Here is a 26,551-nt window from a genome sequence, read left to right on the forward strand (position 1 = left end):
AAAAAGAGAAAGACGCAAGAATCCGAACCTTTGAGATCTTATTCAACCTGGATATATTCATGACACATGGTCAAAAGATGGAACTGCTTATGATTATCAGGAATTACATCAGGATTTTTTTAGGGGGGAAGCATAATCCTGGGGGGAAACATTTATTCATTTAGGACTTATTATGTATCTGTTAGATAGAAATGTGTGATCTCTAAGTGTACATACTTTTCATCCAGCGGATGAGTCGAATCAGGTGTTTGAGGAGAAAGTATTGTGTAAATCAAGCACTGTTGTGGTGTGTGATGTGACCTGATAGGACGTGATGTAAGCATGTATAAATATGTAAATCAACACCATTTTATAAACGCTCCGGAGCGCTGTTTTCCGACACCATGGGCGACTTGTAAAAACACACCTACAAGCAGCATGCCGGATAAGCCATGCATGACATGGCAAGGCGGTGTTTTCTGGAACGCCGGCGTGTTTTATCAGTGTTTGGCAGCAGTGTGGAAGCTGGGAGAGATGAGCGAAAGAGGGCTGAGAAGGTGAAATCCCTCCCAATCCTATTAGCGGGGATTAGAGCTGTGCATTTCCCGTCAATGCCGTCACACTGCTGCAGGTACACAACTGTACATTAGGGTTAAAAAAAACAAAAAATACAAGACGGTAATGACATCGCTGATTTCTATATAAATATATATTTATTTTCTCTCAGTGGAGGACGATGGTGCTGTGACCTCAATCAGGGTTTAGAAGGTTATTATTTACTTCATTTTCTTTCCTCGGCCTGAATCCCGTCATTAGGAGGACAAAGTGTCAGAGTCTGGTGATTCCCTCGGTTTAGGCTGCGCTAGCAGAGATTAGGCCAGGGGAAGGAAATTAAGTGGCATTTAAGCCAGATTTAGTCACTGAGTTTTTACAGTCCCTGAGAGTAAGGAAACTGTGGCAGGAAAAAAAAAAAAAAAAACTCTCTAACACAAACAAATGTAAAAAAATAAAAAAATAAAAAAATAAATAAAAAAAAAAAATATATATATATATATATATATAGGGTTAGGGTTGCTATATATATATATATATATATATATATATATATATATATATATATATATATATATATATATATAGCATTAGCACACCCAGATAAAGTCTTCTCTATCTCTCACTTTAACGCTTTTACAGTCCATTAACTTCTGATTATAACAGCAGTGAAGTTTGTTTCCCACCCAAGAATGACCACAACGAAAATGATTACAAAAATAATTGATTAATAGTTTTATTTATGTGTAATTATTTGCATTAATTTTTTATTAATAATTCATTATTTTGTGTATTTTTACTTATCGTATCGTTTTTAGTTTACCTAATTATTTGTGTTGCTTTGTGTATTTTTTAATATAGTGCTTTATTTATGTTTTTGTTTGGTTATTTTGATTCATAAAATTTTTTTGCTTGTTTGTTTATATGTGAATATTTGTATGTAATGTTTACTAATTATTAATTGGTTACTGTATGTGTTTATTGATTTACTTATTTTGGTTATAGTCATAAATTGCCTTTAAGAAATGTATTAAACTATTTGTGTTATGCTACTGTATGTTTACTTATGTATTTGTTTGTTTAGTTGTTTTTTTATAAAATCAAAATCACCTAATTAATTAAATAATTTTTTTATTTGTTTTATATTTGTTTAATTTACTTATTCTTTTTATTTGTATTTTTTTATTATTTTTTCTAACATTTATTTCATTTAATTAAAATATTTTATTTATAGTTTATTTGTTTGGTTGGTTATATGCAAGTTAACATGTCCATCTATTTATTGTTTTTTTTTTTTTTTTACTTTTCTTAAATTTTGTGTTTTTCTTTCTCTTTTATTAATTACCGTATTTGCTTGAATTATTTTTGTGTTTGTGTGATACTCATGATGTTTGTAGATGTTGCTTTTTTTAAATAAATGCAGCAGTTTATTTATTTATTTATTTATTTGTTTGTGTGTTTACTTACTATAATTATTGGTTTGTTTATGTGCAACCTTTTAACATGTTTTATTCACATATGTTTAGACTTATTTGATTACTGTTACTGGTTACTTGTTTATTTGTTATATATTTATTTGTTTACTGATATTTGTTCGTTGCCTGGTTATATGTTGCTGCTCATAGTTTATTTATTGATGTATAAAGTTCTGCTAGCTTGTTGTCTAGCTTGTAGTGTATCCTTATATTAATAGAGAAATATATAAATTAATAATATAATGCAATAATGAAAAAGTTGCACCCACTTTTTTTAATAAAAATAAGCATGAAACTGTACATTCATGTGTGTGTGTGTGTGTGTGTGTGTGTGTGTGTGTGTGTGCGTGCGTGTGTGTATTACTTTACCATGATGCTCTCTTTTGCTTTATTAAAAAAAATAAACTTATTATTATTTATCATTTAGGTGTAAAAACTCTTAAACATACTAATTATAATTCCAATACTAATAATTCTAGTCCTAATAATAATACCGATAATAAACTCCAGACAGGTTCGTTTAGCCTCCAGTTCCCAAAGTAATCTGTGTGTTTGTTTAATTGAATAATGTTTTATTTAAAGTATAAAGTGATCCGTGTAAAAATAAATCAGTTTTAAACAGAACTGGTGTGAAAAGATTCGAAAAACCTCTGACGAAAAACCGTTTACACTTCAGAGTGTTTGTCCTGTTGCTGAACTCATCAGTTAATTATGGCGGCGAGCGTGGCGTGCAGGAACAGGGAAAAGACTAAACAGCCCAGTGCAGAGGACTTCTACCCTGTACAACCCCGAGGAGCTCGCCGGCTCGCTTCACACTTCCTGCCTCGAGTCTGCACACTGACAGGGAGAGGAGTAATCCAGCACTAATTTATGGCTCTCATTACGGCTGCAGCTCGGAGGGGGACATGATGAAGTGCTGACAGGATGGACGGAGGGTTTACTGTCCCCGAGGGCAGAGAGATGACCCGCACTGAGACATGACACACGGCGGTGGGCCGAAATGTGGAGCAACATGCTGGACAATAACTGTGCTCCAAGACCAACCAGCCCCACCCCAAAACCCAACCCAACCCCCCAAATCACACAGACATATGGGGTTGTTAACATTGTTATGATTAATGCACAAAAAATAAACAAACAAATAAACAATTAAAAAATAACAAATATTTAGTTACCAAGCAACACTGCTAGATTAACATCTATCTATCTATCTATCTATCTATCTATCTATCTATCTATCTATCTATCTATCTATCTATCTATCATGTAGGTATTCTGAATGTTTATTTATCGGCAGTTTGTTTCCTCTTTATTACATCACTTTTCCTTTAAACACCCGGATCAGATAAGTAACTTAACCATATGCATTTATGTCCTGTGTGTGTGTGTGTGTGTGTGTGTGTGTGTGTATTATGTTTGTGCCTCAAATAATATTCTAAGCAGAAGCTCTATTTATTATAGTGTGTGTGTGTGTGTGTGTGTGTGTGTGTGTGTGTGTGTGTGTTCCTAATAGAAAATATCTTCTGAAAAATGCTGACCATTTTAGACGAGTCAGACATTTTAGTATTCAGCGGATTCAGCATTGACTGGCGTTATATTCATGTAGCACAAACAGAAAGAGACAGAGGATGAGTGATAGAGAGAGAGAGAGAGAGAGAGAGAGAGAGAGAGAGAGAGAGAGATTATGATCATGATTCAGACTCTGCCTTTTGGGGGTTGAACTCCCTCCTCATCCTGTCCTAGATATGGGATAGAAAGGCGAGAGAAAGCAGCGCTCATCCCTCCTTCACTGTTCATTCTTTCTTTTTCATCACTCTGTCACTCCTTCACTCGTTCCTCACATCATTCCTTCATTTCCACACCGAGTTGAAGAGGATGCGTTAGTGCCAGACCTCAACACTAGACCCCAGCCAACACTACTAACACCACTACCACCACCAGGGGGCAGAATGCTGGGAGGAGGTGTAGAGAGGAGAAGAGAAGAGAAGTCTATCTAAGCCATGACCTTAATTATATATAAGATTTGATTTTATTATTAGAATTATACTGCTCTAGTCACGTGACCATCAGCTTTTCTCCTCCATCTTTATTCGTCTGTCTCTCTTTTCTCCATCGTTCCTCCTCTCTCCTCCAGTCTCCACTCTAACTTCTAACTCTTCTTCTTCTATTTTTGTTTCATATTATTTTTCTCCTTCTCCTCCCTCCATTTGTCTTCTTCCTTAATCTCCTTTTTCTCTCCACCTCTCTCCTCCCTCCATCTATTCCCCATCCATCTCTCTTCACTCCCAATTGTTTTCCTCCCACTACAGTACAGTATCTCTCTCTTTCATTGTCTCTCTTCCCCTCAGTCCTTCTCCTCCATCCGTTTCACTCTTCTCACTTCCTCACCCCTCTCTCCATCGCCCTCTCCTAACTCTATCTCTCCCACTCGTGCCTGGGCAGTAAGAGTGGTGAAGAGGTTCTTCCTGAGCAGCAGGGCGAGGCTGTTAGAGTTGATTATAATCAGGTAAATGGCGCGGCGCTCTGTGATGCGACAGACGGATCAGAGACTCGCTGTGAAGCCGCATTAACCGGAGGAGCTGAGTGCAGGGGACGCTGATCACGCTCACTGAGCTCCTCACATGGAGTGAGCATTACAAATCACAGCTTCTGTCTCCACACCTCCATACTTCTACCATTCCATACCTCCATACCTCCACCATTTTACACGTCCATACCTCTACCATTCTACACCTCCACAACTCCACCCTTCTACACCTACACACCTTTATCTATCTAAACCTCATTACCTCTACCATTCTACACCTCCACAACTCCACCCATCTACACCTATACCTCCACACCCTTATCTATCTAAACCTCATTACCTCTACCATTCTACACCATCACACCCCTATCTAACTACACCTCCATACCTCTACCATTTTACACCTCCACCACTCCACCCTTCTACACCTACACCTCCACACCTTTATCCATCTAAACCTCATTATCTCTACCATTCTACACCATTACACCTCTATCCAACTACACCTCCATAACTCTGCCATTTTACACCTCCACAACTCCACCCTTCTACATCTACACCTCCACACCTTTATCTATCTAAACCTCATTACCGCTACCATTCTACACCATTACACCTCTATCCAACTACACCTCCATAACTCTGCTGTTTTACACCTCCACAACTCCACCCTTCTACACCTACACCTCCACACCTTTATCTATCTAAACCTTATTACCTCTACCATTCTACACCATCACACCTCTATCTAACTACGCCTCGATACCTCTACCATTCTACACCTCCACAACTCCACCCATCTACACCTACACCTCCACACCTTTATCCATCTAAACCTCATTATCTCTACCATTCTACACCATCACACCTCTATCCAACTACACCTCCATACCTCTGCCGTTTTACACCTCCACAACTCCACCCATCTACACCTACACCTCCACACCTTTATCTATCTAAACCTTATTACCTCTACCATTCTACACCATCACACCTCTATCTAACTACGCCTCGATACCTCTACCATTCTACACCTCCACAACTCCACCCATCTACACCTACACCTCCACACCTTTATCTATCTAAACCCCATTACCTCTACCATTCTACACCATTACACCTCTATCCAACTACACCTCCATAACTTTGCCATTTTACACCTCCACAACTCCACCCTTCTACATCTACACCTCCAAACCTTTATCTATCTAAACCTTATTACCTCTACCATTCTACACCATTACACCTCTATCCAACTACACCTCCATAACTTTGCCATTTTACACCTCCACAACTCCACCCTTCTACATCTACACCTCCAAACCTTTATCTATCTAAACCTTATTACCTCTACCATTCTACACCATTACACCTCTATCCAACTACACCTCCATACCTCTGCCGTTTTACACCTCCACAACTCCACCCATCTACACCTACACCTCCACACCTTTATCTATCTAAACCTCATTACCTCTACCATTCTACACCATCACACCTCTATCTAACTACACCTCCATACCTCTGCCATTTTACACCTCCACAGCTCCATGCCTCTATCTATCTACGCCTCCATACCTCCACCCATCTACACCTCCACACCTCCATACCTCTACCATACTACAACTCCACAACTTTATCTACACCTCCACCCATCTATGCTGTACCTCAACAACTCTATCGACACCTTCACACCTCCATGCATCCACACCTCCATACCTCTACCATACTTCTCCTTCACCCATCTATACCTCAACAACTCTATCAACACCTCCACACCTCCATGCATCTACACCTCCATAAGTCTACCATACTACACCTCAACAACTCTATCTACACCTCCATATCCCTGTCTATCTACACCTCCACCCATCTATACTATCATATCTCCATCTATCTACACCTCCACCCATCTATACCGCATTTCTCTATCTATCTAAACCTCCACCCATCTACACATCCATACGTTTACCATTCTATACCTCCACAACTCTATCTACACCTCCATGCATCTACACTTCCATACCTCTACCATTTTACACCTTCACCCATCTACACCTTCATATCTCTATCAATCTACAACTCCATACCTCTACCATTTTCACCTCCACAACTCTATCTATTTAAACCTCCATCTATCTACACCACTACACCTTTATCTATCATCACGTCCAAACTGGTACCTATTTACACTACCACAGCTTTACCCCTCTACACCTCCACACTATTTATCTACTGTACACTTCCACAACTCTTCCTCATACACATCCATACTTCCACGTATCTACCCTTCTTCAGCTCCAAACATCCACACTGTCATCATTCTATATCTTCACAATTTTACACCTATATCCCTACACCTTCACACCTCTTTCTATCTACTCCTCCTACACTCATCTAAACCTCCAAACTTCCATCTGTCCATACCTTTATCAGTTTACGCCTCCACACATCCACATGTCCCCATCTCTACAGCACACACTTCTACATCTCCACACATCGACTGCAAAAAGCTCATAGAACGTCTCACTGATAGCAATTAATAGCAATTAATAATGCTTTTGACTTTTTTTTTTATTCCTTTCTACAGCTAACAGGAAGCTCAGTGCATCTCTGTGATGTCCAATCTGCCTACTCTGTGCTAACATCCCAATCCGGAATCTCTACATCGACCTGTTGTGTGTGTGTGTGTGTGTGTGTGTGCGTGCATGTGCGTATCTGGAGGAAGTCATGCAAGCGCACAGCCTCAAAAATCAATACTGCTTTAAAGATGCTTTACACCAATTTAGAGACAGGTAGTAAGGAGAAGAGAAACGGCAAATATAGAGGAAAAGAAATGAAAGGGAGAAAAAAGAAGACAAAAAAGAGAAAGAAAAAGTAAAGAAGAGAGAATTAAAGAGAAAAAATCTGAAAGACAAAAGACATAAAAAGCTAAAAAAGTAGAAGAGAAATGAGGAGGAAAAAAGCAACCTGGCACAAATGAAAAAGTAAAGAGAGCAAAAGAAACAAATAAGAAAAAAAGAAAGGAAATATGTGATAGAAATGAAGAGAAACAAATAGAAGGGAACAAAAAATCAGGAATGCAATAAAGATATCAAATCAGTGCTTCTTTACACCTTGTTCTGCCATCCATCCATCCATCCATCCATCCACGAGAGCCCATATTGCTCAGTGAAGAAAAGACGCCAATGTAAAAGGAGCCTTATCAAAGCTGACTGCAGTCATTTTCCCGTACAAGGATCATTCCACTCTCACCACAGTAATCAACTACTGACAGTCCACAATAAGAGGAAAACATCAGGCTTTAGGAAAAGTAAGTGTGCCTGTCAGGTGCAAAGGTTTCTACGCCAATGGGCAAACATGATCTACGCTAGGTTTCATAGATGTTCCTTTATTACCACTTGAAAAAATGTTTAATGGGGTATAATATCATTAGGAATGTCTTAATAGCATTAAAATAGACCATGTGCTGAGAACTGCTGCATCTTAGAAGAATTGGAAGAAGAACTCAACTTGACAAACTGTCCCTGTGCATATAGGTGTCCATCACAATCCTTATCTTCTCCCTTGGTTGTTGGCTTCAACCCATATGTCAGGCAATAAAATGGCATCATTGTGTCAGACCCCAGGGCATTGAACCACCGTTAAGTCTCATACCCATTCTTTTGGGCCATATAACAGCATACCCTGTAGGGGGTGGTGATCTAAATCATTCTTCAAACCAACATTCCTGTTACACATGGCAATTACTTATTCGCAGACCTCCGTGAACCAATATGGTGTATTCTGTAACACTGCATACGGGACAGATACTGGAGGAAATTTTTGGATTCTCGCCAATCCTACAGTAGGTGAGCTCTTCTCTTCTGTGGTTGTGAAGTGGCATGAACTGTGACTGGGCTCATGAGCAAACTATTGATCCTAGCAAGGGATGGTATTCTTAATTTTATTAGTTTACTAGAAACACATCCAGATTAGATGTTTTGAAGCCCCTTAACCCTACACCCAGTACAACCCAGTCCCTGAATGTGGCGCCAGTCCCAAGCCAGGTTAGAAAATAGGAGGGTTGGTACAGGATGAGCATCTGGCAGAAAACCTGTGCCCGATCTCGTGGATCAAAAGTCCCAATGTGGTGACCCATAGAAAACCAGAAAAATATTCCTAAGGATGTTTGGAATTGGAGTTTTGGTATTTACAGTAGAGCAACTTTTTTATGTTTATTTTTATGTATTTTGTTCCATTTTACTGTCTGAAAGTCTGACATACTGTAGATAAAATGTAAAGCCATGCTTTTAAACAAAAGATACTCTATGGAAACTGGTAAGCTTATTCAAATTAACCTGAAGTAAATGCACATACAGTATAATTTATTTCTTATTCATGTTTTCCTTTTTGTGGACTTCTTTGTACACCGGTCAGCCGTGATACAGTATCAATGCCACATAACATTAACACATTGATTATTAATTATAAACAAGGAAACTGGTGACTTGATCATGTGCACCCCAGGCTCACCAATGTCCACGGGAATCAAAAACCAGCCTGGAAGAAAAGCCAATGCAGCACAAATCGGCAAAAACTTCAATGATGGATACGATCGAAAAACACCCGCACACTCAGTGCATCACAGCCCACCGTACACAGGGCACAGCAGGCAAAGACCCCAAGATCTCCAAACTCCTCAGATCCCAATCCGTTCGAGCACTCTTGAGATGCACCATACAAACAAGTTTGATCCACAGAGGCCTCAAGTCACATTTCACAGCACCAAAAAGAACCAGTGCTAATGTCCTGGGTCCAGACACCACAGCACACCCTCAGTGGTCTTTCAGGTCTATGAAGGAAACATAGCAGAATACAAAATGACGTCCATACACATAGTTATGTTCTTGTTCATATCCATCACTGTGAGCTCTTCCAATTTGTGGCAGCGGCTCAGATGTACAGTAAAGATGATAATTTGAAACTAAAAATGGAGTGTAAAACTTGCCCACATAACGGTTTGCGCTAATCATCTAGGTGTGAACATTAAATGCTGTAGCGAATTAAAATGTAGGCACTGTTACATAAGCAAGAACACACACACACACACATATACAGCACTCGTATAGATATCTGGATGGAGCTACATCTGGAGCTAAACAAATGAGACCTGACATGGGACTCTTCTAGATTTAGAGTGTGGTGTTTAAAACTCAGAAGACCCGCCTACCTGCGAGTCGAGGCCGTCCCCTGCTTACAGATGGGCAGGAAACACAGAGCAGGCGGCGCTGCTAATGAGAAGAGTACGCTAGAGCTGTAGCTTAAAATAAGCCCCTGTGTATAGACCCGTGTCAATACCGAACCCGCGGCAGATCTATAGGGGTTTAATAGAGAGCGGGGGAAATAACACTACTGAGCTGCGAGGCACACGGCAAAGACGAAGATGATGGTTATGTAGTTGGTTATTTACTTCAAGGACGAGAAAAGGAAAGAGGAAAAAAGAAGAAAAAAATAATTAAAAAGGAAGAAAGAAAAAGTAGATACGTATAGTGTATCTAAAAAGTAAAAAAAAATAACAATAAGGAAAAAAAATTAAACTCAGAAAATAATAAGAATATAATATATAATATTATAATGGTAATAGACTACTATATATATATATATATATATATATATATATATATATATATATACAGTGAGGTCAATAAGTATTTGATCACCCTGTGATTTTGCAAGTTCTCTTACTTAGAAATCATGGAGGTGCATTTCCACGGGGAGAGACAGAATCTAAAAAGAAAAATCCGGAAATCACATTGTATGATTTTTTAACAATTTATTTGTAAACTACTGTGTCAAATAAGTATTTGATCACCTGCTTATCAGCCAGATATTTGACCCTCAAAGACCTGTTATTTTGCATTTAAATAGTCCGTATGCTTCTTACGGAGCCACTCCTTGGTTTTCCTGGCTGTGTGCTTTGGGTCATTGTCATGTTGGAAGACCCAGCCACGACCCATCTTTAATGCTCTGACTGAGGGAAGAAGGTTTTTGCCCAATATGTCACAATACATGGCCCTGTTCATCCTCTCCTTAATACAGTGCAGTCGTCCTGTGCAGAAAAACAACCCCAGAGCATGATGCTTCCAGCCCCATGCTTCACTGTAGGTATGGTATTATTGGGATGATACTCATCATTCTTCTGCCTCAGACCACGGTGAATGGAGTTAAGACCAAAAAGTTCTACTTTGGTCTCATTCTGGCAAACTTCAGACGTTTCTGGTTATGGGCTGACTCAAGCAGGGGAAACTTCCGTGCAATGCAAGATTTTAAACCATGACGTCTTAGTGTATTACTGATGGTAGCCTTGGAAACGATGGTCCCAGCTCTCTTTACGGCATTGACCAGCTCCTCCTGTGTAGTTCTGGGCTGATTCTTCACCATTCTTATCATCATTGATACCCCATGTATCTACTTAGACTTTGGCTGATTATGGGGTGCACAGGTGTCTTTATGACAGCTAACGACCTCGAACAGGTGCTACTAATTTAGAATCATGAGCAGAGTGTAGCTGGACTATTTAAAAGCAAAATAACAGGTCTTTGAGGGTCAGAAATCTGGCTGATAAGCAAGTGATCAAATACTTATTGACCTCACTATATATATATATATATATATATATATATATATATATATATATATATATATATATAGAGAGAGAGAGAGAGAGAGAGAGAGAGGGAGGGAGAGATGTCAAACAAAAAAGATGTGATTAAAAGAATCGGATAAAAAGAACACAAGAGGAAAAAAAGAGGAGATAAAACACTTTATAAAAACAATATAACTGTTAAATATAATAGAAGACAAGACAATAAAAAAGAAGGAGAAAAAAATAAATAAGCAGAGGACAAATGGAATGAGAAGATTAGACAAAAAAACATAAAAAAATGAAAAGAGAAGAGACAATAATTAGAAGAGAAAAAATCAATAAGGATAAAACAGAAGAGATGCATTTCACACAAAAAAAAACAGGAAAAAAGACTAGGAATAGAAAGGAAGAGAAAAACTGGAGATAAGAGACAAAATTGGAATTAAATAAAAAAGAAAGAATTTAAATATACCAAGAAAAAGGCACATGGAGACAGGGAAGAGAGGACAGATATGAGAAGACAAGAGAAGAGATAGAGGGGAAAATGAATTAAATTGGAAGAGAAGAGAAGAAAATTAAGCCCAGAAGAGAAGAAGTAAAAAAAAAGAGAAACAAGTCTAGGAAGCGAATAAAAATATATACTGTAAGAAATAAAAAAAAAAAAAGAGACAAAAAGACAGAAATAGGACCACAAGGTGGATTGGTAATTGGAACGGTACACTAGAGCTGTAGCTTAAAATAAACCCCTGTGTATAGAAAATAATCAATGCAGAACCAACAGCCGGTATACAAGCAACCTTATCAGGAACGTTCTACAAACATCGAGCGCTATTGCTTTTAATTGATTTCCTCTTGCACGTTACCGAGCTAATGAAGAGGTGCTTATGCTCGAATGGATTAATAGAACATTTTAACATCCCCGAAACTCATGCACACGCTCTCTCTAAGATGGGGCGGGGGGTTGGGGGGGGGGGGGGGGGTAGGCGGTTGACGAAAGGGAGAGAGAGGAATGGAAATGGAAATGGAAATTGAAAAACTTGAAGACACAAAGTCCTGAAAAGACATCATTACTCTATGCATAATGGCCCTCCAAATGTTATTATCAGTCATGAAGTGGCGCCCTGGATTGGATTATGTAACCTAATGATGTCAGATCGGGCACGTCCAAGCGTCTAGCCATTCCTGACACAACTCCAGAGGGACAGGATGCGGAGGAGACCTTTCTCTGACAAGATGCACACAGGATCTATCTGCTTCTCCGTGGAGAGACAGTATGTGGATTTAAGTCTCTGTATGTGTGTGTGTGTGTGTGTGCGTGTGTGTGTCTGTCGCAGACAGACACCAGCCGAGTGGCCTAATTGGTTCTCCAGCCACCTCAGCAGGACTCTAAAGCTCACACCACCCAATCATCTCTCAGCGAATGAAATCCCTCCTAAATCCACTGGTTTTGTCACCATCATCACCACCAACCTTTTAATGTTTAATATAAAGATGACTATTATTAATAAATATAATAATGCCATTCTAGAATTATATATATATATATATATGCGGATGACGTCTTTTCATTCATGGAAACTGCAAAAATATTACTGCCAAGCTTAGTCCCTGATTCCAGAGATCCTTCCTGTTTGTCCCACATGTTCCTTTGGGATATTCAACCTACAGGCCCCTCTAGAATTGTGGCTCGGCTTGGAAACGTGCCAAGCATACAGCATGCGGCAAGTGTAACCCTCTAATCCCAGTTAATCTGCGAGGGAGCGCAGTGGATACGGATAGATTCATAATGTGCTGAGGCAGACAGGTAGAGATCAAGCTAATCGGATATTAGCCCTCAAAAAAACAACAACAACAAAAAAGATAAGAGATAAGAACCAGGTACCCACCATGTCCTGCACGGAGCGAAGCTGGTAATCTGTGGATGGCAGTCGGGACTGCGTGGTGATGTTTGCCCGGCCTTGGATGATGTGACCCGCATGCCACCCCAAGGGTCAGGGTCACAAGGCAAAGGGCCACGCGCCCAACCGAGGGCCAGACCAGAGCCTCCGGGCTCCAGCCCCCAGGCATCATCAAAAACAAGAGGGAGAGTGTAACCGGACGGACTCGGGATTTAGCGTTCCCGGCGGCCCATGCTCCTCACACTCAGAGACCCGTATGCTCAAGAACACACACACACACACACACCTTTTAAAATAGGAAAGGAAGCAAAAAGACCAAGAAAATTGCAAGATAATCCACAGAGGAGGCAACCGGCAGTGTGAATAAACCCAAAGCTTGATAAGAGAAGCCTTTTCTTGTTAGTTCCTCAGTCAGAGAAAATCCACAGTTTTGCCGCAAGAATGAGAGCACTTTCAAGCATTATGAAAAAAATGAGAAAGGCAAAAGGGGGGAAAAAAAAAACCCTCACAAAATTAGGGCAATCTTGGAGCTGGAACGAGCAATCCGAGTCTATTCCCTACAGCTTGCTCAATTTCCCACCCCGCCACACACATACACACACATGTACACACACATACACACGGAGGTGACTATAATAATAACACTTGCGAACAAGGAAGCCTCTCCGTACTTAGTGGCCAGCAACTCCTAAAGGTACTAGGATGGAAGAAAGAAGAAGAACAAGAAGAAGAAGACCAAGCCAGGTGTTTCTCTGGACTAGCCCCGAGGTTCGATGCAAAAGTTTCTCCCTGGGGTTCTATACAACGATATCCTGAGAGATGCTCTGCCGGTCCCAGCTGATCCAAAGCGCAAGCCAGAACTCGGTCCTGGCGGCCACAGGAGATCCGAGACGGAGACTGAGACTGACACTCTACTCCGTCTTGAAACGCATGAGAACGTGGGAACACCTGGAGCCGAGGCAGTCCGTGGCCACGAGGCATCAGCAATGCAGCTCCGGAGGTTTATGTGAAAGAGAGAGCGAAAGGAGGAGAGGGAGGGGAGAGAGAGAGAGAGGGAAAAAGAAAAGAGAGAGAGAGAGGGAGAGGGAGGGAGGAAGGGAGGGAGGTGGGGGGAGTCGCAGCTTCAGCATCCAGCAAAGGATCGAGAGAGTGCGAAAGAGAGAAAGAGAGAGAGAGAGAGATCGGGAGACGAGGCTATGCAAATGGAAAAGCTGCACAGTGCATTGCAGAGGAAAAAAAAAGGAATAGAGCAAAGAAATAACTAAGAGCAGACCAGTTTTTTTTTTTTAGTTTTTTTTTCTACCCAATGCACAAACTCCACTGGAAAAAAAAAAGACTGGAGTAATAGACTGCTTTTCACTCGAGCAGCGTTCCTTAGCGATGTCTTTTGTGCGCTTGCTTGTTTTCTCTCATCAAACAGAAAGTGTAGGACAGATTGAAAGGAGTTAACCAGCTTCTGTTCTCAAGTTCAGAAGCTACTTTGGCTCTGTTTCCTCTGACGACTGGGGTGACGTCATCATCTCGAGCAATGCCTCCTCCGACAGGATTCGCACAACCCACTCATCCGGCAACTTCCAAATTCGACCGAAATGTATTGAATGGGGTAAAAAAAAAAAAAAGAAAATGTGGTGTGTACATCTACACAGTATTCAAGCTGCAGGCTCCCATCAGCATGGCCTGTTTCTACAAACAGCTCCTCAAATCCCTCCAGACCACCAGAGGCAACCCGAGTTGTGAGTTTCCCACCCTCCTCCACCTCTTCCTTTCTTCCTCATCTTTGTTCCTGTCCTCGGAGAAGCAGGTCTGCCATGAAGAACCGGGCATGACATCCGAAACGACTGATCTCCTTCTTTCTGTTGCTTCTTTTCTTTCCCTTTTGTTTTTTCCCCTTCTCCAGGCTGAGACTTTGATCCACTTTGAAAAACACAATCAGCTAAAGTCGGATAGAAGGCAGCACAGTTCTTTATTATCATTGCTCGTAGAATTTCTTTCACGACCTTTGAGACTTGTTGGTCACATGACGATGGGCTTGATTGGGCTACAACTGGCTTTCCAGTCATAAAAAAAATGAACACAGTAAGATCTCTCAGCTTGGATTCATCTCAGTTTTACTCGCTCACTACTGTAGCTCCGCCATCTGCGTAATTATAACTACAACCATCTCCTGAGGTTTCTGAGTGATCTGAAGGTTCTTCTGATACCAGAGTGCCACCTAGAGGCTAGAATGGGAAAATGCATTGCAGCAAGCTACAATAAACTCTTTCATAAACAGTTCCTTTAAACTACTTTTGATGCTTCAGTGGGATTTGGATTTTATATATATATATATATATATATTAAAATCCTGAATGTAGAATACCAGTGTAGTCAAATTTTGGTTTGATGCCTTTGCAAATAAAAGGCAAAGTGGAAAAGAGTAGATAAAGCACAACAAGGGTTCAATTTGAGGACAGGACACGCCATGGTCACCAACTGTTCTTACAGCACTGCATATTTAATATCTGTGCATGGGAACAAATACAATCTTCCAAACTTCAAACTTTCTTATTCAAGAAATCCCCATAAAAATCACCCCATGATGAAGAAATCATTGGGCTGATGATAAACTAATAAATAAGATTAGTGATATTACAGTTACATGCATTGGAGGTTGCCTCCAATGTGACGTACAAAACTGTTCCTATCACTCCACAACAAGACTTTGAATCTCCATATGTAACATAACATCTTCGTTTCTATATACAAGTATAACTTTGACTATACGAGCAAACAACATTATAGCCGGTGCTTTAGAACAATGTTGAAAATCTCATGGACCAATGAAATGAATTGCAAGGCCAAGAGATGACCTTAATGATGATCTGAAATAAAAACCTCCTTCGATGTTTACTAAGTGAAGGATTCAACCTAAGAGAGATAAGAGAGACGGGATGCATGGAGGAGATAACATGACAACCTGCAATAAACTAGCGCACTGCCGTTGTGTAAAGAGAGAAACAGAGAGGGTCACTTGTAGAGTCGTGACCTCCAACCTTCAACATGAAGATGGAACCAGAGCACAAAGAATATATCACTGCACATGTCCGTTACTGATACTTTTTTTTTCTTTTTTGTTGAGTGATGGTGGTCCAGTATGTTGCCTTAATTAGACTTGACAATATTTTTTTTTATTTAGATTAGTTTATTTTTCTACATTACATTCAATTCGTCTTAATGGACAGGATAACTAGCTCACTGTAATTTGATCTTGTTTTGCAGGATTTCAAACGTTCTCTAATGAATGAACACTGAAGGAGTCTGTGTCAGACAGAAAAGTGTGAGGGATAATAAATGAGTGTCAGTGACATGAGGTGACTGATTATTTATTAGTTTATTTGTTATGTTTTTATCTTGGTTTTAATAGTTCATTAGTTATTTGTTTGTTTATATTAGAATATAGTGGTATATTTATTTCTTATTTTATTAGATAATTCGTTAGTTAATTTTTTAATCAGATTGTTAGCTTGTATTTACTGTAGGACCTTTTAACAATTTACAAAATGACATTTTTATGGACTATTAAAGCCCCTTCGAAATAAGTAAGAGGTAAAAAAAAAAAGAACGAAAAAAACCCATAAAATGTTATTTATGTATTTATTTATTTGTTTTACTGTATACTATTTTAAACATTTTATAAAATAAAATGATGGGAAAGAATAAAAAAAGATAAAATTCTGTTTATTTATGTGGTTGTTTATAGTATCTTTATTTCTTTGTATATTTATTTATACATTTATTAGCTTGTTTGTATGTTAATTTATTAGACTGTTTATATGAATTATATTTATTGTAGGACCTTTTAACAATTTCACAAGTGACATTTCTTTGGACTAATGAAGCCTCTTTAAAAGAGTGAGAGGTTAAAAAAAGAAATTTATAAGAAGAGAAAAAAAGATTAACAAATCTATTTTTTTATCTTTTTTGTTTGTTTGTTTGTTTGTTTGTTTGTTTGTTGAATGTAGTGCAGAATGTTTTGGCAACATTTAAAGTTGCGTTTTATGAACTATTTAAACACTTCTAAGTGTGGGATAAAAAATACAATAAATAAATAGAAAAGAGAAAACAATATTGAACTTTAAATTAAAATGTTTGTTTGTTAGTTTGTTTGTTTGTTTCCTTGCTGCAAATTTTTTAAATATTATCTAAAAATGACTTTTTGGACTATTAAAGACACTTCTAAGTATGAGGTAAAAAGGGAAGAAAAATTTTTAAAAAGATGTAAAATAAAGATAAAAAGTAAAGATAAATATATTTGTTCGTTTTATTGGATTGTTTACTGTAGAATATTTTAACAATATTTAAATTGTCATTTTCATACAGTATCAATGCTGCTTCTAAATAATAATAATAAAATAGAAAAATAATTACTTTGTTTATTTGCTTGTTTGCTTTTTTTTTACTTTTTTGGTTATTTATTTGTTTGTTCCTTGTATGAGCTTTCAACCATTCACATGCTCTTTTTTTTTATCACTTTAGTGAGTAACTGGGAAAAAATGAAGAGAAATAAAATGGATAAAAATTTTATTTATTATGCTTTTTTTTTTATTTATTGTCTGATCGTAGAACCTTTTTTTTTTTTTTACTACGAAAACAATATTTAAAATGACCAATTTTATGGATTATTAAGCCCACTCTTAGGGTCTTAGGGTTACAGAATTGTACATAATTGTGTTAGATAATTGCTACGTTCACATCACTAGACACACACAAGCAGGCTGCACAATACAGCTGAGTGCAGCGGCAGTGCTTTAGTCTTTTATCCCTGAGATCAAAATATATATTTATATACAGCAACAAGATTTCCTGTATAACCAACACACGCACCGTCGGCTGATACGTGTCTCTGCTAACATGTCGCCGGCGCTGGCAGCGTCATTTGCATTTTCAGCCGTTCCTGTTTTACAAATGAGTTTAAAAAGGCAAGTTCACCAGCATTAGCGTTTCAAGGGCACTGCTTACTCCACATATGGCAAATGATGTGTGAAGAAGGAGAAGGAGGGAGAGAAGGGCTCATAGCTCATAAAACTTCTGATAAATCATGACTGATGGATCCTATACACATGCATAAACATGCAACGGAAAATGAAACATATGGTGCAATAAAGGTTTTAATGTACAATTATGAACAGAGCCGGGAGTAAGGGGCCGCGCCGGCGAACGTGTGTAACCTGTACACATCTAGCCGATTAGCACAATCGCTCCAGCATTTAAATAGCACATTGTGTAATATCACAGACTATATTACAGGCTCGTGTAGACTAAATGGTTTTTTAGAAAATGAGACTGTAGGTTTAAATCAATTGCTTGATCGAGTGCTTAATCATGTGCTTAAGATTCAAAGGAAATCACCATCTGGTGCTAAAAGGAAAAAAAAAAGAAAGAAAATCATCATGTAACAACGGAAAGTGCTGCTGAAGTTCAGTTCAGTGCAAACCTGAAGGAATGATGTGTACTGATGTATAGAGTAGAGTAAAGAAATGGACACCTGCATAGAGATCCAGATCAAGAAGGTCAATGAGATGGAGATTTACCCCAAGCAAAGGTTTAGATTTCTTTTCAAACAACTTAAAGCAACAAATCAATGGTAAACAAATTGCACTATTAAAAAGATATACATATACAAATACGTTTACATCTAAGAGATACCGATAAGGTAAAACCACAGTCGTGTTCAGCAGAGCATTTCTTTATCATGGATAACCCACACATCATCTACGTGCACAGAATTTGCCATGTGAATATGTCCAGCTGCATGTCTTGCTGTAAAAAGTAAGGACAACATTCTGATTGTGCATTTTGTCTTAACACAGTGCTTCAGATTGGTGCAACGCAAGCAGTGTGGTGTTGTCAGAAAGACCTTTCCAGGCTATGGAACCTCCAGGCAAGATTCACAACAACTGGTTCCACTGCTGATCGCCCACGGTCTGGAAGACCAAGAGTGACAATGCCAAGACAAAAGAGACTAATTTGATGACATCATACTGCTCATCAAATCGGACTATTCAACAATGTTTGCCTGTAATTGGAATTGTTGGAAATGCTAAGATGCCGTATTGTGGGCCAATGTTGACGTCATTCTCAACATTATCTGGATTTTAAATTTCTGGTGCTGATGGACACAGATTATTATATAGGATCGGACATTCTTATTTTTTTTTTTTGACAGAAACAAATTTTATAAGAAATTTATATTGATATTTATATATTAATTTTAAGTTTCTTTCATCTACAAGTATACTTTTAACATTTATGAGCAAAAATAATGAGAAAACAAAATGAAGGCGGAAGAATAATATAAAAACTAAATTCTATTTATTTATGTGTTTGTTTATAGTATCTTTATTTATTTGTCTATTTATTTATACATTTATTAGCTTGTTCGTATGTTAATTTATTAGACTGTTTATATGAATTACATTTATTGTAGGACTTTTTACCAATTTTAAAAGTGTCATTTCTTTGAACTAAAAAAGCCCCTTCAAGGTACATTTAAGTGAGAGGTTAAAAAAAAGTAAAAAAAAAAATGTGTAAAAAAAAAAAAAAAAAAGTAAAAAAAAGAATAATTAACAAATACATTCATTTTCTTTTTTTGGTTGTTTGTTTAATTTACTGCAAAATGTTTTAACAGTAGCTTTTTCATAAACTATTTATAATAAGTGTGGGGTACAAAACTACAATTAATAAATAAAAAAGATTATTAACAATATTAAACTTATAATATGATGTCTATAAAAATGTTGTGCAGCAAGTAACAAAACAAAAACATTTTAATAATCTGTAAAAATGACTTTTTGGGATTATTAAAGACACTTCTACAGTATGTTAGAGGGAAAAAAAAGAATTGAAATCTAAATAAAATATGGATAGATGGAAAATAATGGAATTTTTCATGTCAGTCTCCTTTTGCCCATTTTTCCTGCTTTCATTATGTCGAATTTAAGAACTGACTGGCTGACTGAATTTCCTCTGACTTTGACAGACCACACTGAGATATTCACGTTATCTGTCAGTGGTTTTAATGTTATGGCTAATCAGTTTAAATATTTAAAGTTATTTTAGTTCATTATTAATGAAAAAACTATTTGTACTATGGGCCAGTCACCGTAGCGCGAGTGAAATACTCACTCTGATAAATAAATAAATAAATAAATAAATAAATAAATAAAGATTTGTTTAGTCTGTTCTTTAAATGTCTGTCTATATATTACATTTTTAACATTTTCAGTTGCACTTAACGTAATCCTGCAAGTCAGCATCCTTTCCACTGATTCACCTCATATAACATCCCCGGTGAGATACACTCACGTCTATTGCAGCAGTCAAAATTAAAAGCTCGGCTTCTTAATAATAAATGAGAACAAAATACTCACCGTACATCACCTGTAGCTTATAAACCTCACACCATGCTATTAATCAGAAAGAATAAAGAACTGGTGGAGTTTTGAGCAAAGCTTGTGCACTGATTGGAGATTAATGAATCTTAGATGACTCAAGCTAACAAGACTGTAGTTTTTTTTTTTTTTTTTTTTACTGCATTCCTTCTACTGGAGATTAAAATAAATAAGCACAGCTTTACAGAGTGCGAATACAAATTCTGGTATTAATAATAATAATAATAATAATAATAATAATAAAACATTTGGTGTCAGTTTCTTGTAATTACAATTTGGAGAAGATATACATTTTGTCTTTTAAGTTCTCCCTTATGTTATTATAGCTATCAACAGTCGTTCCAGTATCTGCTTGTCTTTATTTTTAATTAAATTTCTTAAAAAACTAAATCATTTCAGGATCAAATAGGATCAGAAAAATTGCAGCTTGTCAAGCAACTGTACTGAAAACCAGAAAGAGAAAACTCTTCTGTCCTAAAGACATTGGGAGAGTTCCAGCTTTAACCCTGACTGTTGCAGAGCACTGACACTGGAGACTCCTTACATAAAAAATATATAAACAAATTTCTTCTTAAACAAAATTTCTCCTTATTAATGTTTCAATTTATCAATGAAAAAAAAAGCTGAACTATAAAAAAAAAAATTATAAGGAAATTACAGAAGGAGAGGAACATGGGGAAAGAAAGAAAGAAAGAAAGAAAGAAAGAAAGAAAGGAAATGTTAATTGACATTAAAAAATCTAATAAGAGCAAGGCGAATAAGGAAAAGGATGCAGATATAAGGATAAATAAGAATTAAATTAAGAATTGACAATAATAGCAAAAACAGAGTATAAAAAACATGAAAAGAAGAATTAGTAAATAAAATAAGATATATTTAAAGAAGAGGAGAATTTACTAAAAAACCTACAATTTCAAAAAGATACAAACTACAAAAAGAAGTGGAAATAGTAATGCAAGAAAGCTTATAGAAAATAAATCAACAGTTTCAGATGACTCCAATCGCACATGTCGACATGATGTGCTGTGTTGAGGTCCAGCGAGCTGAGAGCACAAAATCTAGTAATAACTTTAAGAGTAAAAGAAAAACTTTTTAATAATAAAACTCATTCAGTTTTATCTTAAACATTCTAATCTGGTGTTAGTGACGATCCATAAAGCTGAGAAAGTGTAAGAGTGAAAATGATCACGGTTCCATAATCCTGCTGATCACACTGTTCCACACGGCACGTATATAAACACGGACTCGTGAGCGCTTTCTACTCGACCTGAAACACAACCTGTCCTCATTCTTCTACCAGAGTCTCTCGCTCTCTCTCTCTCTCTCTCTCCTGTTTACTTCCTGTGTGTGTAATTACATCCTAAACGACTCCTCTGGGTGCTCAGCGTTGTGGTTCACTAAAGGCCATCTGTTACACTTTATGGAGCAAGTGGCAAAAGCAGAGTGTGGACATAATATAATTATTAATTAGACTGCAACGTACACGAGTGCCTACTTACTGCATAATAAAGCAACATCTGGGAAATTTGACACTGCAGACTTTTACTACTTTCACTCTTTCTGTGCGAGTCGGTACTCGGACCTGGGAAACGGACCCGGAGGCGAGGTTTGTGATTCTGATTATTCTGACTCCGCTCTGAATCGCTCGTTTATCGAGTTGATTTGATGGTACAGGGTGACATTTCTATTGCTAGCGGTAACAGAGAAATTCCCACATCCAAAATACAAGGGCTCGCTTTTCATTTTCATGTGACATCATAATAATCCAGTGTAGAAGGATTCCCAGAATGCACTGCAGTTATATGATACAAAGACAAAAGGTTAGCGATCTACTGTACAAGATGACGAGCACTATTAGCATTGGAGCGTAAAGATTAAAACACTCTTTTTATGTATGGTATAGTTGAATCAGAATTTAAATCCTAGTGCATCACTTTTAACAAGTAGTCAAATTGCATTATGGGTAACGGTGCAGATAGACCAACATATGGAGTTGAAAGATCAGAGCTGAAGGCCAATCAACTCTTTTAATCATAAAATTTCTACCCAACTGGAAGTACGATTTAGACGTATGGCCGCTGACAAAAAGACACGAAAGCCAATTTGCTTGGAGGGACAGTGCAGGTAGGATGGTTTTGGGGACAAAATTTTGAGAGGCTGGCTTGGTCATGTGCAGAGGTATATCAGGAGAAGAATGTTACAGATGGAGCTGAGGGAGTTGGAGTGACAAAGGTAGATGTTGTAGACATAGTAGAGTAAAATGGAGACCAATCGAGAAGAAGAAGAAGAAGAAGTAGTGAAGGGTTTAGAGTAAAAGGTAGAATTACTGTAGATACCATATCTTCTGTCATGACTTTATATGAAATCAAACCTGGTGATCAAATCCTAGTGACAGGATCCTACGTAAGTTCACCTTTGCCCATGAGGACCAAAGGCTAACCCTTCAGGTCTGATCGCACAGAGAGGCCAATGCAGCACAAATCACTGAAAAAAGTCAATGCTGACCATGAGGGGAAGGCCCCGAAACATCCAGTGCACCACAGTCCACCATGCCTGAAGCCAAGCATCCAAAGAGCCCAAGACCACCAACTCTGCTGCCAAACTCACCAGATCCCATCCCACTCACCATCCCACCCATGGGATGCATCGAAGAAATGAATCTGATCCACGGAGTCTCAACCCCACAACTCCCAAAGGACTCGCTGCTAATAGCCAGGTGCTAGATACCACAACACACCCCTAGAGACCCTGTGGAGCCACGCCTGAGCAGTGCCAGTGGCACAAGGGGAAACCCAAACCCTAGGTGGTTTTATGGCTGATTGGAAAACACTTGCTTTCAAATCTTCTTCCACAGCTTTGTAGTTTGGTATGTAAAAGTGCTGCGCTACTTGTTTATAATGACTTGCGTAGTCAAAAAAGTTGGTAAAACAAAACACACACACACACACACACATATCTGGGAAGACAGCTGTGCAGTAGCTAAGCAGTGCACATCGGCGTCCTTTCGCCTTACAAGTCCACACCAATCGTCTCATTTAATTGTCTTTTTGTGCACTAAAATGAGTTCTACTTGCACCCAGTCGACTGCGTCTGACATTTCCGCGTGCATTATTGCAGCATCCTTAATGAAACGTCCTCCTCCTATTCGACGCTCTTTACACACTCAGATCATACTGACAAACACAGAGCTTGTAGGTCAGGGCTTGTCATTGTCCTCTAATTACAGTGCAGGATATCGAGAACGCGGCTTTAGAGCTGCAGCTGAATTGGGCAACGGCGTTAGCTTCTGGGTGTTATTACTCCATAAAGGAATAATGAAATTATTATTTATACTGTATTAAATAAGGTTCAAGCCTAAAAAACAAACAAAAAAAAAACATACAACGTATTGTTTTCTTCCTCCCTCGAGTATTGTTTCCCTCGTTTGTTTTTACTAACACACACTAACACATTTCATACTCGCATTTATTGTTTATTTTCGAATAAAATGTTTAATTAAATTTCCTCTCTGGTCCATACGCGCATGTTTAGTTAAAGTGTAATTACCCCATCTGCATCACTTACTTCTTCACTGCTACCTTTAAACAATGGGGGTTCGGGGGCGGAGACTTTTCAAAGGACACTAAGAAAAACGGATGTAATAAAGATGTAGCATGGTTGTTTAAGATGGTTGCCATGGCAATCATACCTTTGTGCTGTTCTGTTCTCTGTAACAGTACTTATATATTATTGTTTCCATAGTAACAACCGACTGTGCACAATCTAGTCATTCAATAATAAACAGATTTAAAATGTTATTGTTTTTCTTTCTTTCGTTCTTTAATTGTTTTTAGATACTCTTCTATCTATCTTTTGGTTGCTGGTTAGTGTGACATTGCTTTTTTTTTACCTCGTCCTTGCTTTTTATTTATTTATTTATTTATTTATTTATTTATTTGTTCATCTTTTTTTCCATTTTCTTGAGTCTCCAGTGCTGGAGCTGTGCACCAGGCAGAATTACAGCTGTAAGACGAGACGCCTGTGAGAGAAAGACCTCTAATGTCGTGTTTAGTGGAACTGGAAATGGATCAGCTTGGTGACGTTTTTCAGGAACAAATAAAAATGAGTTTTTACTGTATAAGTACTGTAACTGAATTTCTCTCGTTCTCTCTCTCTCTCTGTTCGTTCCATTGATCTGGATTCTTTCTATTACATATAAAATACATTAATGCGTTGTGTATAGTTTATTTTGTATGGATGCTTTGTTCATTTTTTTTCTTTTACAAATTATTTAGGATTTGTTTCATTATAATGAAACTTAAATCTTTCTTTCTTTATTTCTCTGTTAATTAATCATTTTTTTTCCCTTTTTTATTAATTCATTGATTTATTTATGTTTTCTTTCTTTTTAAAATGTTATTTGTTTTTCCTATCTTTCTTTCTTTCTTTTTCCTTTGTAAATTCACTATTTTTTTCTTTTTTAAATGTTCTTTCTTTCTTTCTTTCTTTCTTTTTAAAATTTTCTTTCTTTCTTTCTTTCTTTCTTTCTTTTTTTCTTTCCTTCTTTGTTCTATATTTCATTCTTTGTTCTTCCTTGGTTCATTCATTATTTCTTACTTTCTTTGTTCTTCCTTTGTTCATTTGTTCATTTATTCACTCATTCTTTATTTTTCAAATTTTCTTTCTTTCTTTCTTTCTTTCTTTCTTTCTTTTTTTCTTTCCTTCTTTGTTCTATATTTCATTCTTTGTTCTTCCTTGGTTCATTCATTATTTCTTACTTTCTTTGTTCTTCCTTTGTTCATTTGTTCATTTATTCACTCATTCTTTATTTTTCAAATTTTCTTTCTTTCTTTCTTTCTTAATTCTTCCTTTGTTCATTCACTCATTCCTTCTTTTTAATTTTTTTTTCTTTCTTTATTTCTTTCTTTCTTAATTCTTCCTTTGTTCATTCACTTATTACTTCTTTTTATATTTTCTTTCTTTCTTTCTTACTTTGTTTTTCCTTTGTTCATTTGTTTATTCACTCATTCTTTATTTTTCAAATTTTCTTTCTTTCTTTCTTTCTTTCTTTCTTTCTTTATTCTTTTTTTCTTTCTGACCAGACACAGTGACTCTTCTTAAGCTTCACAACTTCTGACAATCTCACAGTGCTAGGAGATAATGATGATGATGATGATGATGATGATGATGAAGAAGTGCAGAGTTTATTTTACTCACCGTCGCTGCACTGATGTCCTCCAAACGAGGTCATGCTGCAGTCACAGCTGAAGCCCTCCCACTGCTGCAAACACACCCCCTGATTAGCACAGGAGTCCTCCTGACAGGTGGTGCTGGGGCCTGGAGGGGAGATGAGGGGGGAGGAAGGGGGTTTGAGTAAAGCGCATTCGTGTCAACAATGAGTAAAGCAACAGAATCAAAACTTCTAAGTACTTCATTATGTACTTTACAAAAACAAATGGAGCAGCTGTTCATCCAGATGTGACAAATTGTACAGACTCTCTAATCAGGTGAAGTTTCACTGAAAATCTGTTACATCACCCTTCTCACCCACGTCTCATTTACAGTACACACACCAGCGTGTGTGTGCCGTCTCTACAGGTTAATGAAAGTGGAAGCAGTCAAAGAGAAAGAAAGAAAGACAGACAGACAGACAGATGAGAAACACGTGAGAGGCGGATAAAAGTCAACAAGCAAAAGACACATGAGAAAAGAATGAGACGTGGATGATAGGCAGGAGAAAGACGTATAAGAGATGGACACGAAGGATGAGAGATATAGTATATATAAAGCATGAGAGGTGGATAAGAAAGGAATGAGAGAGGGATGAAAGATGGATAAGAAGTGAATCAGAAACAGAACTGGAAACTGGACAAAAGAAGGATGAAAGCTGGATTAGAGATGGATAATAGGCATATAAATGAAGGATGAAAGACAAATGAGAAACAGATAAGAGACCAATAAAAGAGGGAAGAGAAGCAGATAAGAGATAGATGAGAGAAGGATATGTGACAGATGAGAGATGAGAGAAAGATGAAAGCTGGAAAAGAGACATATAAGAGACAGATAAAAAAAGACATATGGGA

General features: G+C 37.6%; 1 protein-coding gene across 23 annotated transcripts in view; it reads right to left on the minus strand.

The window, feature by feature from the left end:
- Positions 1-26,551, minus strand: part of LOC128508286 (neurexin-1a-like) — a 359,836-nt gene that overhangs the window by 159,395 nt on the left and 173,890 nt on the right. For 19 of the 23 annotated variants that reach the window (XM_053479541.1, XM_053479540.1, XM_053479548.1 and 16 more), the window contains one exon: positions 25,686-25,805. In XM_053479541.1, coding sequence (XP_053335516.1) covers positions 25,686-25,805 — 120 coding nt within the window. Of the gene's footprint in view, positions 1-13,047; positions 14,038-25,685; positions 25,806-26,551 lie in introns of those variants that run through there. The other 4 variants (XM_053479546.1, XM_053479545.1, XM_053479544.1 and 1 more) reach the window with 1 other exon arrangement.

The sequence above is a fragment of the Clarias gariepinus genome, chromosome 20 (genome assembly GCF_024256425.1).
Source record: "Clarias gariepinus isolate MV-2021 ecotype Netherlands chromosome 20, CGAR_prim_01v2, whole genome shotgun sequence".
Lineage (NCBI taxonomy): Eukaryota > Metazoa > Chordata > Actinopteri > Siluriformes > Clariidae > Clarias > Clarias gariepinus.